The sequence below is a fragment of the Falco peregrinus genome, chromosome 1, assembly GCF_023634155.1.
Source record: "Falco peregrinus isolate bFalPer1 chromosome 1, bFalPer1.pri, whole genome shotgun sequence".
Lineage (NCBI taxonomy): Eukaryota > Metazoa > Chordata > Aves > Falconiformes > Falconidae > Falco > Falco peregrinus.
The window spans coordinates 15,212,659-15,230,613 of record NC_073721.1 but is presented as its reverse complement, the minus strand read 5'-3'; the positions used below and the strand labels follow the sequence as shown (position 1 = coordinate 15,230,613).

The 17,955-nt window shown below is 37.4% G+C and overlaps 1 protein-coding gene across 1 annotated transcript in view; it reads right to left on the bottom strand.

The window, feature by feature from the left end:
- BICC1 (BicC family RNA binding protein 1) overlaps positions 1 to 17,955 on the bottom strand; it is a 109,966-nt gene that overhangs the window by 68,771 nt on the left and 23,240 nt on the right. Inside the window, exon 2 of the mRNA XM_055819322.1 lies at positions 3,109 to 3,155. Coding sequence (XP_055675297.1) covers positions 3,109 to 3,155 — 47 coding nt within the window. The remainder of the gene's footprint in view (positions 1 to 3,108; positions 3,156 to 17,955) is intronic.

Sequence of the window (17,955 nt, the reverse complement as noted above, 5' to 3'; positions counted from 1 at the left end):
TATATAGAGCAAGGCCCACAAGGATCTTTCACAGAAGTAGCATCACACAACAGCAAACCTATCCATGTGTATTTAAGATTATCTGTCACTGAACTGGACATTAGAGAGCTCTAGAGAGAAAACTATCACCTTATTTACTTACTCCTTGCTAAGTCATTAGCAGCTCCCAGCGGTTTTGAAAAATCCACATTAGACCGTGTTAGGTCCCCCCCCTCCTTTGAAGCAGTATTTAAACTTAGAAATACTAGAAGAAAGTATGCTATAGTCTTCAGATTTTTTGAAGTGATGCTACCAAAAAACTTTTATCCACTTTTCATTTTATTTCAGGAGAGGAAGGGGCTTCCCCACTGTGACAGGGCAGAAATATTAGCTTAATTTGTCCCTTGCAGGCAAAAACTGGGGCTTATTCTGTAACTTACTGGCAATTGCAGCACGTGCACTTAGTCCTGCTAAAATGGTCGGTGAAATAACGCATTTTGACATTTAAATTGTTATTATTAAACTTCAAAATTTAAAAGCTTATATAAGCAGTTCACATCCACTAAGAGTCTGCTTGATTTTGAAAATCCAAGAAAGTAATACTACTTGCTCACACATTTCAAGACCAGTAAAAGACTACTTAAGACCAAAACCTTGCATTAACTTAATTTTCTTTGAAAACATGACAGATTCATTAGGGCATACTATATATAACAACAATCCAGGCCGGGTCCCTGACTTTTAGCCCAGCTCTGCGAGTGTATGAGGGCAAACTAATAAAAAAACCCAAATGCTGTCCCCCTTTGCCCAGCCACCAAGCAAGATCCAGCAGCCACTTAAGAGTCGCCTGCAAGTTGGCAGCATTGTCTCACTCTGTCCAGTACCAGCCTCCTCTCCCCTCCCTCTCGGTCTGCATGTCTCAACACATGGAATCACCTTCTTGAACTTTTGCCTTGTTGCTGCCATCACTTCAGCGCTCATATGGAAACTGCTTCCACCTCACCCCCGCCACACCAAGCAGTAACTTCAGTACACGGAGGGTAGAGCTTGTCAAAAAATGCTGTACGTGGCATTATTTACACAAGTTACACCCGTTCTTGATGTACCTCTTAAATGATGCTTTTCCCCTCCCCATTGCAGTTGCCTGCCAATAACGCCCTAAAGAAAATCTCATTTTCAAAACTACTTAAAAACTCCCACACATTTACTATAGCTTCGAATTCATATTAAATTTCTCATAGTATCTTGCCCCTTTAGTTTGCAATGTGTTTCTAATGCTACAAATCACTTTCTTCCTTGCTACACAACCTGAAACACATGAAAAGAGTCTTCATTTTACCTCCAGAAACTGTGCCTTATTCATTTCACATGGGAAAGGAAAAAGCTTAACTCTGATTAAAGGAAATTGCACAGACAGAGACGGTGAGTAAGCTGTGAGCAACTAGCCAAAGATTTTTTTTGAACAAAAGAAAACTCACGAAGAAGATAGTTTCCATCTGTTTTTATTAGCTGTAGTATTGTGTGTATGTACTTAGAAACTTAGTAACCTGAACTATAGAGTTGATGAGACAAAGAAGAATGCCAGTCAGAATGAAGCAGCTTTAACCTATGACAACATCCACACTGTGTCTATATAATATAATTAGGCAGGTATATGACAATATATTAATGTCAAAATAGCCACTACATCTATTATTAATATGGGTAAGTAGCGTACCCTCATTCACATACTTGAAGTTTAGTACATTTTGCTTTCCTATTCAATCTAAAACACTATTTTTTGTTATTACAGTAACAACTACATAATTGTAAGGTACATAATATCTACAGTAAACAGTCAAGTATCCAAATACACATGTCAAATATATAAACTGCTCAATGCCATAGGGAAATATTTTGTCCACACCTTCTAGAATTATGAGCATATTTAAACAAATGTGAGAAAACACTGTCATAAAACGAACGATGTGTAGAATAAAGTATACAGTACTATGGCTTAGCCTTGTTTCACTAAGTAGAAAACCCCTATGCATTTTGATAAAAGCCTAAGGAAGAATTATTGGCACACTCTCCTCTATGCACACTAGTATTAGACAGTTAAGCACAAACACCACATTCAAAAAGTAACTCAATTGACAGTCAAGAGCAACAATCTGAAGACTCCTATAAATACTTCCCAAAATGTAAATTTTGATGGTATACATACTCCTCCCCACCAGCCTTCATCGAAGCATTGGACAACTACATGCAGGATAAAGTATTCTTTCACATCTAAAAAAAGAGACCTTTTTTGAAGTACCACTTATAAATATGTAGAAAACATGGAAAATCCAGCAAACTACTTTCTTATTGGACAACCAGTCAAAAAGGAGTTTCAAGGTATGACAGTATACAGCATGAAAATTTACACTATCTTCTCAACAGCACAACAGACAACACAGCTTGTCATTTTTATTTGTATCCAGAGCTTCATTAACATAAGTCATAAATAATATTTTATGCACTACTATTGAAAAAAACCAGAACACCAAAAACAAAAAACCAAACCCCAAAACCATGTTCCTTTTGCAAAAGTAATTTCAAAGCCATTACTGTTGACCATGTTTCTCTTTGTAGTTTAGTTGCTGCAGGACTATTTTCCAGTCCTTCCGTGCTTCTGTCTAACCACAAACTTTATTGAATCACTCTGTGGATGATGTATTTACTTCTTAAAAGGCCTTTGCATTTCTCAACCAAATAGTTATGCTTGCAATGATAGCGCAAAAAGTTTGGTGTAAGTTTTTCAGTAACAGAATGTAGCATTTTTCTGTAGACCTAAAAATCTTAAGACCACCTCACGTGATCTTTTGGGGGAAGCCCCTGCCATTAAGCAAAATAAACTTTCATAATGTATACTTTGACGTTTACAGTTAAAGGATAATTAAGTTGTTGTGCATGAATGACAGTAGCATACACCAAAGAACATACTTCTCATTGCATTCCATGCGCAGCTGATGGGTTAGCAGACACACTAATGACAAACACTTCCAAAACTTTGATCAATACAGTGGATCAAATTGATCTCATGAGCAGTGGGCATAATTTTTCCTCTAGTCAACTGATATTACACAATTAAAATATCTTTCTTACCTTCTGAAAAAAGTCTTCCCCACTTTTCCCTTTGCCTTCTGCAGCAGCTGTAAAAGAAAGGTGGGATATGGTTACTATGTACATAGTACAGGTTTACATACAGAAATTATTAGTGAGTACATACTACTGTGAAACCAAAATTCCAGGCAATCTTTTCTCATGCAATAAACATTTGTCAACAACTGAGTAATATCCGAAACTGCCTTTTACAAGTCATTTGTGAAGGATGGAGACCAAGCAGATGTTTGTATTTGCATACCAGAGCTATAATATACTGATGCATATTTTAGTTACAAAGTAAATATGGTCGTGTAAGTCTAATGATTTATTCATACTGCATACTTTGCTGTGTAATTCTACCCATAAGAGGATCAAAAGAAAGCTAGGAGGGCACAAGATTTAATGTATCAACAATAAAAATTAGAACCAAAACAAGAATAAGCATTATAGTAAGCCAGAATCAGATTAAGAATATGTTTTCCTCTATCCTGCAATTTTTTCTATTGAAGTGAAATACAGAGCTACCACTATTCGGTTTACTAAGACTGAGTAACTACAACAAAAATCTAAATACTTCCTAGTGCTGTTAAGTATTCCTTTCTCAATTGCTTGTTACCCCATGAAATTTTGCAACATGTACTTTCCACCAGCCGATGTTCATGAGCTACTACGTTCAGAGCAGCTGAAAAACAAAGGGCACCCCTAGATAGTCCCACCAGAAATGAGGCCGTTGTACAAACGAGAGGCACGAGCACATTTCAACACTTCAGAACGACATTCAAGAAAGATGACTTGAAGCTTAATTGTGGCACTGATCATGGCTACTAGTAGGGCTTGGCAACTGTGGGCAAAGAAGCACTTGTCAAGCAGGGAAAAACTAAGAGTACTTCACCCCCTGAGCCTAGGAAATCACAGGCTGAAAGGTGAACATCTTGACTTGGTGAGGAGAAATGCTATCAGAGAGCATTCTTCACACCAATCCTCTTCGGTGAAGAAAAGGCAGCGGAGAACACCACCCTCTTCCTCACCGCCATCACACACCTCTTGCAGAGTCAACCGACCCAGCGCACAGGGCTGAGCACGGCGGGGGTCCCAGGACTCAGCTTCAGGGAGCATAGGCAGGGAAAACCGGTATCACCTGAAGTACACGTGCCAGCACACCAAAATGCTCCTTGTACTCTAGGGCTGTACTGGTCAAACTGGGACATTTCTATTTACATAAAAAGGAAACCCTAACAAAAGGAAGAGTGAATAATAACCAAATACATGCAGGCTGTAAACAGACTATAGAGCCTTCACAGCACTTTTCCAAAACAGTGCCGACAACATCACAGTGGCAGAACAAAACATCTTTGTAGAAGACAGCCTGGAAACCTACGAGAAGCAATAATGTAATTCAGTGATGTCAAGAGCAAGACCTGGATCAGGGCCTGGATTATCTCCCACATGCATTTAAAACCTTAACTGTAAATTTAGTTTATGTAAATTATTGCATTTAAAGGGATAGAACTGTTTGCATATAGCTTACGTTGCCGCTTAGCTGGGTCGCAACCCGAGACCTAGCAACCTATTCAACACACAATAGCTCAAGATCATTATGCAGACAGTTTCTTTTTGCCTGGAGAATGGGATGCCTCCAAATAGAACTCCAAGTGCAGAAAAGTTCCCTGAATGGTACTGGATTACTGAAGAAACTCATTGTCATCAAGTTTTTTCTTTATTTCTCACATACAAAACAAACCTCCAGCTCATGCCATCACCTTGGCTTCAAAACTGTTTCAGGTACTTAGTTCTTCCCACTCTTCTAATTGCACAAGCAACTCCAAACCCTTCAGTTAACATTAAACTCGTCTAGTGCAACCTAGGAACAAATGCAACTGACCAGATACGGGCTAGAAGCATAAAATTACTTTTTCTACCCGAGAGGATGCAATGCCACTACATTTGAAATAAGCTGCTCAATATATCAATAGCAACACTTAAATACCATGGAGAAAGTGTACAGTAGGAAGTTTCATCTAATACACTTCACAACTTCATGTTATTTAACTCAAGTATAGTCAGAGCAGAGACAGCGAAAGAGGCCTGTCAAGCAGTCATCTTGCTGCAGAGCAATTACAGACTCCACAGTTCCACAAGTCTGGGAAGAAAACAAAAGCCCTCCTTGCCCTCCAAAGCCGCAAGCACCTGTAAGAGAAAACTTCTGCATGTTTCACCAGAACAAGGTCTTCTGGAAGCAGAGAAAACAATTAGGGAGGGTTTCAGTTTTTCAGATTTACAAGCTACAGATACTAGCAGAAAAACACAACTCTTTTGACAGTGGACACTCGGTACGTGCATGTTGTTTGACAAGTTTTCCATTAACTCAGGAATAGCTGTGAAACTTTTGGGAAATGAGGAGTCCCACCACACTATTTCTACAGGAGATAATTGGAAATGAGAACATGACTGACGTGAGGCTGAAGTTGCAGTTTTGAGAATAGGCAGATCTTGTTCCAGCTGCAAATACACGATTTCTGAACTGAATAAAAACAAGAGACGACTTACATAATAGCAGCGATGCTCTGCAAGACATTTAAACACAATGCTGACAAAGCAAATTCTATGCTTTTTATTGTAGGTTTATTTTTAATCTGAATCATTCTGGTGACCTGATTTACAGCTTGGCCCCACCAACAACTGTACGGCACAACAGATGGACTCCAACAAGCACAGACTAAGTAAGGAACAAGAGCATCCTAAACCAGGTTCACAGAAAAAACAAACCCATACAAAACAGTATAGAAAATAGTGAAGTTGGAGCAAATGGCACTTTAGAAACATCTTTTGTTAATAATCAGTGGTTTTAGTTGCTAAAACCATACTATTAAGATATAGTCTTTAATTATAGATTTTTAGCACATAAAATATGTTTTGTGTTAACTTATTTGTAAGCTCTCATGACACCTATAAAAAGCAAGACGACTGTGTGGTGTTTTTTAAGACACCGACATTTAAGGTCTCTGTACCTAAAGCAGTTCTTCATGTCATTAAAAACATTGCAATGTATTAGTAATTTGTCACTTCACGTCCATGATGCAGCACTATTTAATCCATTAAGAGGTATGCCTGATTATTTTCATATAAAATAGTTTTTGTATATTAAGGGGATCTAGTCATTACCATCTCAATTATGCGCTGAATAATAATAAAAAAAAAAAATCCTCAGAACTGCAGTTGATCTACTGAGTTACACTTAGGATATATCTTTCAGCAGAAAGGAAAAAAATGCCTAGCAATCTGAAGATGAACTATGTGAAGCAGTATATTATGTTTCCTTTTAAGTTTGCTCTTCTCCAGCTATTTCCTTCTTTTGCCCTCCCTCCTCTTGATATAACCATTTGTACCAATTCTATTGGTTTACTCTTATTTTACTTGCTTCTTAAAATTTGATTTCTTTTTTAAGGAGAAATTACAGTTAGGAAAAATTAAATTTTACCAGTAGTTTATGAATTTTGGAATGCTACCCACAATTACACACATTTTAATCTATGTTTACCTCTAAGTACCTATATTTAAGGAAGTTTCCAACATGCATGCGAAACATTTACTACTTAATCACCAAAGCAGGCAAAGGCATTCTAGCACTTCTGAAAACAGTAACAGCAGCCACATACAAGGCAAAATTTATCCATTTCTTTCATAATTTAACAGCTAAACAGATTTTGTTCAAACAAGAAAAAACCAGCATCTTTTGCAGGGAAATGAGCAAAAGAACCATTCCAGAGTTATGAAATTTATGCATAAGTCACTAGAAGCGGAAACCATCTACAGTGTTCACTACAATGAGCTGCAATTTAGTTAAGTCATTGAGGTTTACCTCAAATCAGATAAACAGAGGTAAAAGCAAGAGTTAATCTGTGTTGAGGAAAAAGTCTGATAGGTCATTGAATCCTAAGCTCAACTTCTTTTTAAACAAATCTTGAGAGTATTAACCCCAACTCCCAAAATAACACTCATCTTTGAAATACATTGATAAGCTCCCCAAATTTACATCTGACTGACGTACCCTGGCATATTATTTCAGTAAATTTACTAATATTAATTAACGTTTTATTATGAACCAAAGCTTTCTTCAAAAAGCAGTAAGTTTTCAAGTTCTCAAACACTCAAGAGAACAAGTCTTTTGTGGGAGGCTGAGGGGGCCAGCAGTGCCGTACTTGTGCTGCATGGAGGGCACAATCTAGTCCATCTCATCATTACATTTGAAATAAGCTTTCAGATTTTAATAGACAGTTTTGAATTTTCTGACTTCTTAAATGAAATGAATGATTTTAAAATAACATACCATTAACAAACAACATTAAGAAGTGTCGCTAACACTTAACACTTCAGATACCATCACAGTCCTGGTCTAGGAAATATGTCAACAAGTGCACTTCAGTTATTTAATGGCTTGCTAAATTCCACTTCAAACAATGATTAAAAAACACTTTTAGAGAGCTTTCTTCCTACAGATACAGGTCACTAGAGCCCCAATATCTTCAGCTGCTGTGAGAATGTTTTGAAAAAACAAGTCCAAGCTGTGGAAGACAAGACAGACTTGTGTTTTACAAGAACACTTTTGGCCACAAACAGAAAAAGCCTTTGCTGCTCGCTTCCATCTTGTGCTGCTCTCCTTTGTTTGACAGCACAGCTTTCTGTGCATCTGTGGCAGAGACCAGCCCTAGCTTTAGACTTAATAGACAAAGTAGTATTTACTGGAATAGCCCCCCGGACTTGCTTAGCTGGCAAGGGCAGAGGGAAGGAGATTTTCGGGGCTTACTTAGCTGGTAGCTCTGACATACACCAGCTGAAGGCGTTTAGGCAAGTACAGCTTCAGGAAGCAGTGGCAGCCAAAATTATCTTTTTGTAAGTCTTCTCCAGAACTACTGGCTCCCACCAGCAGAAGTAGGCACTACAAATAGGAGTAGAAGAGTAGTTAACTTTCTAGCAGCATTTTACAGCAAAAGTGCTACCAAGACAATGAAAGCACTCCTTGAATTAAACTACATGTGCGCCAATAACAACTGCTTAAGTTGCTTTTTTTTAAAAGGCATCAGTGCTCTGACAAGATCTCCAGATCAGCTCTAGAAAGCCATGCCTGGTTACTTGTATTAGGTGACCGTTCCACCCTCCTGCCAATGGTCTCTGTCCCCGAAGCAAATTTGGGAGAAACCACAAACCAAATTGTAATTAATACAGTGTACCAACTTCTGACTGACAAATTGATTAGTTTCTGCCAACCTCTGCTACTCGGGAAATGCTGTTTTTTTCTTAGAAAGAGAAATTATTTTATGGTATTGAATAATCACTTAGCTGACCTTCATAAAAACTAGGATTATTTTTACACAGAATGGTAACATTGGTTTCAAAAATACAGATGAAAGGCTACGTAAATGTGTGTAATAAGCATTTTATATTTTAAGCTCTACTCTGTTTATTATAATTTCTTCCATACTGTGAAATATTTTATATTAGGTTTTTGCTTTTCAAGATATATTGGATTGCCAAGGTTCCATCCAATACAAATATTCAACAGTTGAAACAGGTGTTAACTATTATGGTACCCATGAAGTACACCACTTGTCTACTTAATCAGCAAATCATAAAAAAGCCCAATTGTAATTTCTCCTAAGTTCACATGGAAAAATCAATTTGAACTTTTACTTCAAATGTTATTTTAATTATGGAAAAAAATAGTTACAATACAGGCCGTATTTTACAGGAACTGAACCCGAGATACACTGATTATGCCAAGTTTTGTTAAAAATTAATTATTCTAAGCTTGTGTTGATCTCACATCAGCTTCATATCTCATTTTCTAAACTCTTGAAATTGTTATCGAAAATACAATGTAATATCTGTTTGTGAATTTGCCTTTATGCTGATCGGTATCAAAACTTCTTCCTCCATCCGCATTGAAAGACTACATTTATAAGAAAACTTAAAACCATGTTCTGCTCGTCAGGTTTCAGCTATGGTGAAACAAAATCATGCCTTGCATCAACACACTAACAGGAGAGATAACTATATATACTTTAATTTCAGTCAGACAGAACAACTTAACAGGAAAAAATCATTCCCTGAGGGTGGTGAGGCACTAGAAGTGCCCAAAGAAGCTGGGGGTGCCCCATCCCTGGCAGTGCTCAAGGCCAGGCTGGACGGGGCTTTGAGCAACCTGGTCATGTGGAAGGTGTCCCGGCCCATGGCAGGGGGCTTAGAATGAGATGATCTTTCAGGTTCCTTCCAACCCAAACTATTCTATGATTTTAGGAAACTATAGAATAATATACCTGAAGGTAAGTAATCAATAATCCTTTACCTTTCCTATCCACTGAATGAGAAAATTCATAACACTTCAGTTCAGATTGTCCTCATGTTAACTAGATTTGATTTTTTCCTGAAACTGCCTTAGAAGCATGCTAGCTACGTAGCCAAGTTTGGGTTTTATTTACTGTTATTTTGTAAATGAAATGGACAGTTACTCGCATTGAAAGTCTGAGCTCTTTCTCAGAAGTTACCAAGCTGGTTATCATACAAGCAAAAAAATCCAACTAAGAGCTTGTTTCATTGAACCAGAAACCACCTGACAAAAAGATTCTTTTCCTGTGCACAAAGTCAGACACTAAACCATGCATACTCTGAAAGCTTGCTTATATCAAGCCAAGAGAAAGAATTCCACCCCAATGGCCACAGAGATAAGCCAAATTGCTGAAAATATGCCTTTAGGAACTAAAAGATAGAGCACACATTGTTAAAGAAAAAAAAACACGGACCTTAAATTGAATTTGTTGAAATCCAAACAAAACAATTTTCCATTTTTCTTGTAACTACAAAGCTAGTCTCACTTCCAGTTTTCAGCTTAGAAACCAAGAAACGAGATAGAGATATAACTCAGCTAAAATGAAAGGGTCTGACAAGGAAAGTAACAAGGTCTAAACACACAAGAAATCTGCATAACAGTCTTGACTACTATTTTTCAGTTGGCTTTTCAAAAAGATTACATATTCAGCTCACTTAATGCAATTTGTTGTAATGAAGTAACCTGTAACACATATCAATCTCGGTATTTTAGAATCTTAAGTAGCTTCACAAATACAACCAAGTTTTCCAAAGTCAGTGAAATACAGTCAGGCATTTACATTTTGTTAAATTCATATATAAAGTGACCTTTAGGTTTTGAGGATGCTTACCGTGGACAGGTCAGAGTAAATCCACAAAGTCAGCTGGAGGTATCAGTAGGAGGAGGTGTGCGAAGGGAGACCCAAATTACTTGAGAAGTTACTGGCACACTCAACAGCTAAGAAAGCTAGCAAAAACATACCTGTCCATATACCATGCTGACAAATTTGTCAGATCTGGAATACTACAGAAATTACCCGGTGTCTACATACTCTGTGACAAAAGGATACTTGGACTGAAGTTGAAAATAAGTGTTACCTTTTATTAAAAGGTTGGAGGAAAAATTAGAAACAATGCAGACAAAAAGATATCCATGATGCAAACTTGAAATTCTATGGGAGCATTCTTCCTCTGGTAGAACAGCCAAAGAAGAATCAGAAGAATTTCAGCACGCTCGGTAAATGACGATAAATACACTGTTAAATATCTGGACATTTTTGGGTGGGTTCCACTGTATCTCCTTCTGTTAGAAGGAACCTGATATGCAATAACTACGCTATCCATAAAGAGGCCAGATGTGCTATAACTTCTGACAGACATAACTAATTCTGGGAAAAAAAGCCGACTGAGTATAGGATACTTTTACCCTGCTGTTAAAATACCGTGTCTATAAGCCCCCCAGAAGCTCACTGTCTATGGCTTCTTTTCAGACTACTTGCTAGCTAGATGAGATGTCTTGGATCAAGGCCCATGTCATCTGAATGCATGTGTAAACACAGATGGGTAAGACTGTATTCTTCATTCTCCCCCTAAGCCCACATTTACTCTCAAGACACAGAATCATAAAGGTTATATAGCCATATTCACGTATTAGAATATTTGCTTTCAATAACCCTTTTTTCCCCTGGCATACTGTATTAAAATTAGTATTGTTGGGAAATAACTAAAACCATCCTACAAACCAAATTCATAAAGTTTTATTCATTTCAAATGATGGATGGATAAAGAGGACAACAGAGAAAAAAGGAAAGTTTAAAATAAACTATGCTTACTTCCACTATCTCTGCATACATCGCTAAGAGAGAATGCAAGAATAAAAATCCATTATGCCTTAAAGACCAAGAAAACATTTATTTTTGAACAAATATTCCTACAGATTTGCTTCTAGTTTCTGTAAGTACTCCATGGATTTGGTAACTAAGAGCATCAGGAAAAAAGGAAGAAAAAAAAGAAGTAAAAAGAACCGAGTAACACTGAAAGCTACTTGCTTTTTCAATTCCCTCCCCCCCAATATTTTTAAAAGTCTATCTAGAACCAATAATTTAATATATAACAACTGTAAATTTTAGATATATAACAACAGATTTTTCCAATTTTATGAAACAAATTTATCTCTAGGGAAAATGCTGTCTGCCAAGTCCCTGTATAGAGAAGCCTGTTTATTTATTTATTTTTATAGCCAAGTCACAGCTTGAAGGCAGGCTGTGAAGCTGGGGTTGCTTTGGGAGCCCCGTTTTCCTTGTTAGAAATCTCTCCGTTGAAAGGCACACATGGGTCTAGCTCATCCACACCACCACAGAATACTTCCTTATGTAACGTGGAGCACAGTCGAGTGCATGGCACAAGATACAGGATTTTAATGAAGACAATAAAGTGAACGCTTTGCTTCCAGCCAGCTACTCTCAAAAACAAAGCCAGGAAAACTGACTAGCTGTCAGCACTGTATTACCTGATTAAAACAACTCTATTAGCTGCCTCTGATTGACACTTGTTCAATATTAAAGCCCCAAACATCTTGTGATCTCTGTTACTTTCCCTCTCTTTCCTTGCTTCAGGAAACCCCAGTAACAAAAATTTCCCCTTTCCAGCTTGATTAGGAGTGCTATGGTAGAACTGCAGTCATAAGTCAAGAAGAGGTCAAAAAGCAAAAACGATTACTGGCAGTCTCTCCCAACACTGCAAAAGTTGATTCTTCCACTCTATTTTAGTTTACTGGGTAAAACATTCCTGGAAGTCTCGTATGTCATCCCTTCTGATCCATTCAAGGACTTCTGCTATTGCATACAGTCGATAGACCAGCTGATGTTTCTAGCTGAAGTTATCAACTTCCTCTTGCTTCATCCAAACTTTTACCAACTTGAGTTTCACGCTAGCATTTCTAGAGCCTGTTCAGACATTTCTGTTTCTTACTGCCACAATCTAGGCTGAAACCAAAGCCTCTTCTTCCTTAGAATACCCAGCTGCCCAACCATAACTGGATAAACCAAAGAACAAAGCGTGTCTTTGGAAGTCACTATATTTCCTGCATTTTTCTTCAAAAAACCCTTCTGAATTCTTGATTTCAATGACTGACAGATTAAAATCAATTCCCCTGCTTCTGGGAGCAGCAGAGGGCTTGTTGGAAATTCCCTAGCTAGTAAAAATTCAACTGAAGTAAAAAAAAAAAAACACAGAACCACACCAAACCCAAAACTTCACTTAGACTTTTCCTTAAAGCATAAGAAGCCTCAAGGAAATGCAAAGATTCAATTAAAAGTTTGTAAGCACTTTAATTGTATTGTAAAAGGTTAAAATTATAGGAGAATATCCATGCAGAAGATGCAGCTAGCTGCCAGGCTGTAATGAAGAGATGAGAATTCAATTCAAAGGAAGAAAGAAATCAAGACGGGGCATCCCAAACAGAGGGCTGCTGGTCATAGAAAATACTGGATATTCTTCTGAAACAAGAACAGTTGCTACATTACTGTAAGCTTTGGCAAGTTAAATTTCAACTTATAATTTTAATTATTTCTTATTGCTAGGAGTTAAACACCACCATTAAAGTTTCAGATATAGTATACAAAATCAGAGAATATACTTATTATGAGCAAAATGAGGTTTCCTTTGCTTTGTGAAAACGTTTCTTTTCAAGAACAGAGGCTTAATTTTTGATAATTTTTCACCAAGAGATTCCCGTATTACTATAATCTGAATTTTTAATAAGCATCATTTTTCTTCCATTTTGATCAATGGATGAAGACAGCTTTCCAGCATCTAAATATTGTAGTAGCTGAAGTTTATTGATATGCTGAACCTACTTCTACTTTCTCTTAAGGACACAAAGAATTTGTACCTGTGCTACTGATAATCAGTTTTTAAAAAGCAAAACTATGAAACACTGTCAATTAGCGTGAGACAGCTTTATTAAGATGCACAACTACTATCATGAGTGAAGCCTGATTAAAATATTATAGTTAGTGGATTCATGCACTGTGCCCCGCGCCAGTATTTCTCCCCAGTTTTGAGAAAAGCATTTGTTGAGAATATTTTGGATACTGTACTAAAAAGGGAATAGAATTAATCATTCTAATGCTCATAAAATCTTTTTGCTACCTAAATCTATAAAAGTAAATATTCTGTTACCTCAGTCTTCCTACACTCCTTGGCCAAGCAGCCCTCCAAGATGCAAAGTGGAGTCACATCCAAGAAGTGTCACCTCTGCTGAGAGGTGGAGAGGAAAAATGAGGTGGTTTAGCTTTTCTTATTTTATTCAACGAGTTCTTTAATTGTGTCCCTGCCTTCAGACAGGCCTTTCTGCATTTCAGTTTTTCAGAAAATTTGGGAACCTGTGATCAGAATGACAGGCTGGCCAGGAACAATTGTCACATTGTATTAATTTGTTCCAAATCCTTTGTAGCAACAGAACTGACAGAAACAGTCAGGGGCCAGCCATGAAGTCAGCAAAAAAACTCCTCCACGTTAAACAGCCTAGATAGTATCAATTCCCTTGGCCCATGATCCAAAGAGAGGCAGTAGTTTTGGAGCAGACAGCTGGAGAAGGGCTGTTCTGGTAGCTGTAGGAAAATCTCACCAATATCCCATATGACCCGCTGCTGTTATAAAATACTTCTCATCACAGCACTGAATAGCTTCTTATGCCAGCACCTGACTTTTCCATTACTGTACGCTTACTCCCCAACACAAGGGAGGAGATCAAACCAATACGGTAGGGTTAAGCCATTCCAGCCCTGCTTTCATCTTGCCCACCTCAGCTGAATCCCTTTTTGTTATTAGCACATAAGCTGACATGTACTGAACTCACACTGAACTTTGGGACTGTTGTTCACCTAGAAGAAAAGATGGAAGACAAGGACCCATCTTTTAGTCTCTAGCAGTTTTCCTCTTCCATGCAGCCGAGCCACCATAAACACTCCAGAAGGGACAGGACAGCTGACTGAGCTACCTCCATGCTGTCACACATCTGGAAATGAGTCAAAACATTCACGTAACAGTAAGAGAAGAGATGTAAAGCTTGACATTTTTCTGAAAAGCTTGGCAACAGGGCTGCCTTCTTGAGTCACTGGATGCCGTGAAGGCTCAAAAAAAGCCCTTGAATGCCTCAGGAGGCAGAACCTCTGTTGCTGCCAGTGCCCAACACATCCACCTCTGCCCTCAAGCCAGAGTATCCATTTAACAGAACTTGCTGTTTACAGGAGGAAAGAAAAGGATAATATCAGAAGTGCCTCAGGGGCTGACAGAGGACAACTGCCAAATATGAAAGCTCTGCTCTCAGCAGATTGATGGCTGGGGATATTCTTTCTATTTGTTTAGCGTTCAACTTTCTCTCAATCCACAAGCACTTTTCTTGTCAGGTACATGTACAGATACAGTATGATTCATTACATGGGAGGGAAGAATGTAGCAAGCCTGTAAAAAAATTAGAAACAAAACCCCTACAGATTTGGATAAAAACATACACAAAATTTTTCTGATGGCCCTGCTTGTTATGAGTCATTCACAGATGTGGAGTTACAGGAGAGAAGCCAAGATTAAGTCAAAGACAAAGCTTTATACAGGAAACCAGTTTAAGTCTGTTGCAATGTAGGTTACATACTGAGCTACAAGGGGAAAAAAATGCCTTTTCAAACAGTAACAAGACACTGCGTGTATCTGGAACCATCATGTTGTATGAGATTCTGCAAATATGTATGGACTGGGACAAAACCCATTATTTGGAATTAAGGGGGTTTCTTCCTTTTCCAAAAACTAACCAACTCACACTCTCCAGCTTCCCAAATGCAATAGGTATATTTGGAGAACACCACACACACAAGGTTCCCCTTTTTCTGTCAAAAAAACACTTTAATTTCTGACTAACTGAATAAAAAAAAATAAAAAACCCGAACACCAACAGCCTCATAGTTTTTAAAGGACACATATTATGAATTCTTTTCTAGGCATCTGAGCCCCTGATTCTGCACATCTACACAGCTGCTAACACCTCACAGGAAAAAGACCACACTCACAAATCCACACATCTCATCTGGTTGGCATAGTTTTTCCCCCTTAATCTGCGTATCTGCCTTTTCCTATTTTGTATTAATCAGTCTGAAAACAGATGGATCACCTCAGAGGTAAGTTCTTTCCCAGATACCATTCACAGATGCTTTCATTCTTTTTACTCCACATCTCTGGTCTCCATACAAAGTACTTAGTAGTCAGGTCAAGCACTCAGTACCTATTGTATAACATGTAATTGGTATCATGAAAATAAGTTCTATTAATTATCAAATATATATACATACCACAAGCCTACCAAATTCCATTTTATGCAAAAGCATAAAATGCCTTCATTGATATTTCAAGTATTAATCAAATCCTTTTCAGCCTTATTTTTAGTATATTCTAATATACACATTCTAAGGCATGTGACTATAGAGGAATTCCAGAAGAGGGCTGTTAAATTTAGAACAGCTGATTTCCAGTTCAGGGTAAGATTGTGAGTAACTCTTCTAGATTCAATTTATAATGCGTTACACTACCAACACTACTAGCGAAGCAGTGACCACTTGATACCAGCTGTTGCTTTGAGTATTTAGTAAATCATATCCTTTTTTTAATCTTTTACTCCTCCTGAATCAAAACCCAAGAGTCTTAAGTTTACATGCAAAAAAATGCAAACCCACTTAGATACTTCATAAGCATAACTGGGCTATAAACTAGCATGAAGTAGCAAAGGACAAAAAGCTTAAAAAGCCAAGAAAAGCGTAAGATATGAGATTTAAATAAGTACATGCATAAGCACTGGGGCAATACATTGAAGTATTTAGTTAATTAAAAAGTAGTAAAGACAGTGGGTTGAATAAAAGAAAATTACCCATCATATACCAAGTTTAGAGCTATCTATCACCACAAAATGTGCGCTTATTTGACATGTATTTTCCCATACATTAGCTAGACAAAGAATCCCAATTATGTATCAGCACAAAAAACCAGCAATATAAGTTACTTTGCCAAACTAAAGTTTACTCACAAAACCAAGATCTTTCTGCTTTCATGAAACAAAGGAAATGAAGTAATTGTTTAGGTATGAAGATCAAAGCACAACAGAAGTCTAGACCCTTCTGGTAAAGGTGAAAAAGTTGTATTTTCACAGCTGTTTTTATGTCCACATTTTCAACATATTTTTTTCATCTTATGAACAGTTCCCATATTAACTCACACAACTGCTATATACAGCTGCCAAAGCATTAAATGACTCTGTTTATGCATATACATATAAATAAAAAGATTCAAACATACAGAGTTAATAAAAAATGGCATGTTGTATAGTTAATATTTCTAGATACAGTTTACAGCAAGACAAAAACCTGCACTGGTTTACATTTCAGTGGTAAAATTTAGCTGGGAGCCTAGCATCCATACCAGCTCAAATCATGTTATTTTATATGTGGACCGCATTAGCTGTTAAGCATAACTGATTAGCTTTTACTTTAATGTTGTGGAGTGTTTAGCTAGCTTAGGACAAGCAAAAGCATTCCAGTTTTAGAGAGTCAGATAAAAATAATTAAAACAATTACATTAGTTTTATCTCCTACGTTAAGTTCCTTGATTTGGGAAAGCCCATCTGCTTCTTCACTGTGGCAATGCTACAAATACAAACAGTACTGGACTCAGACATAGCAAATACATATATATATCCAGAAAAAAAATTGCTCTAGATTGGTGCCAGGAGAAAGCCTTCTTCTGGACAAAAAGACGGAGCTCCGCAGGAAATTCTGCACTCACACTGGTAGAGTATCTTTTTATTTACCAACACGATTTTCAAAGTAAATCTGTAAAATGTTTGCAGAGTGGTATCAAATCCTTGCGAACTTAAGGTAAATAATAATTACATTCTCTCACCAACTTTCTAGGTAATTTTTCATTAATAACTACGGAAAAAACTACAACATATTTTCTCTGCAGTGAATGAAGAGCTAAAGGACAGAGGGATAAGAAGTCTTTCTAATTGGGGAAAAAACTAACCAGTTGCATACTGCATTGGGTTTATTAAATGCTATTTCAGAAAACTTGCCAAACTAGCTCTAAGGAAAGCATATAAAAGCAGAATTTCAAGTTACACAAGCAAGCAGCAAGGTAACATTCATTACCATTTCCTTGAGAACTGCTCAGTTTAATGCTTTACAGTCCTAGATGCTACAATTCCACAAGCTTCTCCAAACTGCCTTGAACCAAGTACCTCCCAAGAAAGCATGATAGTTCAAGTATGAGGAAGCTGAGCTCACACTGCGTATTACATAGTCAAAAGGAAAGAGACCATAAGTTAGTTACCCAGAAGGTTTAAAAAAAAACAACCCACCAACCCAAAATCAAAATCTTACTTGGTAGAAAATACAATGATATATATTCAAATAGCTCAATGCTTGTTATGGAGTCTTGCCT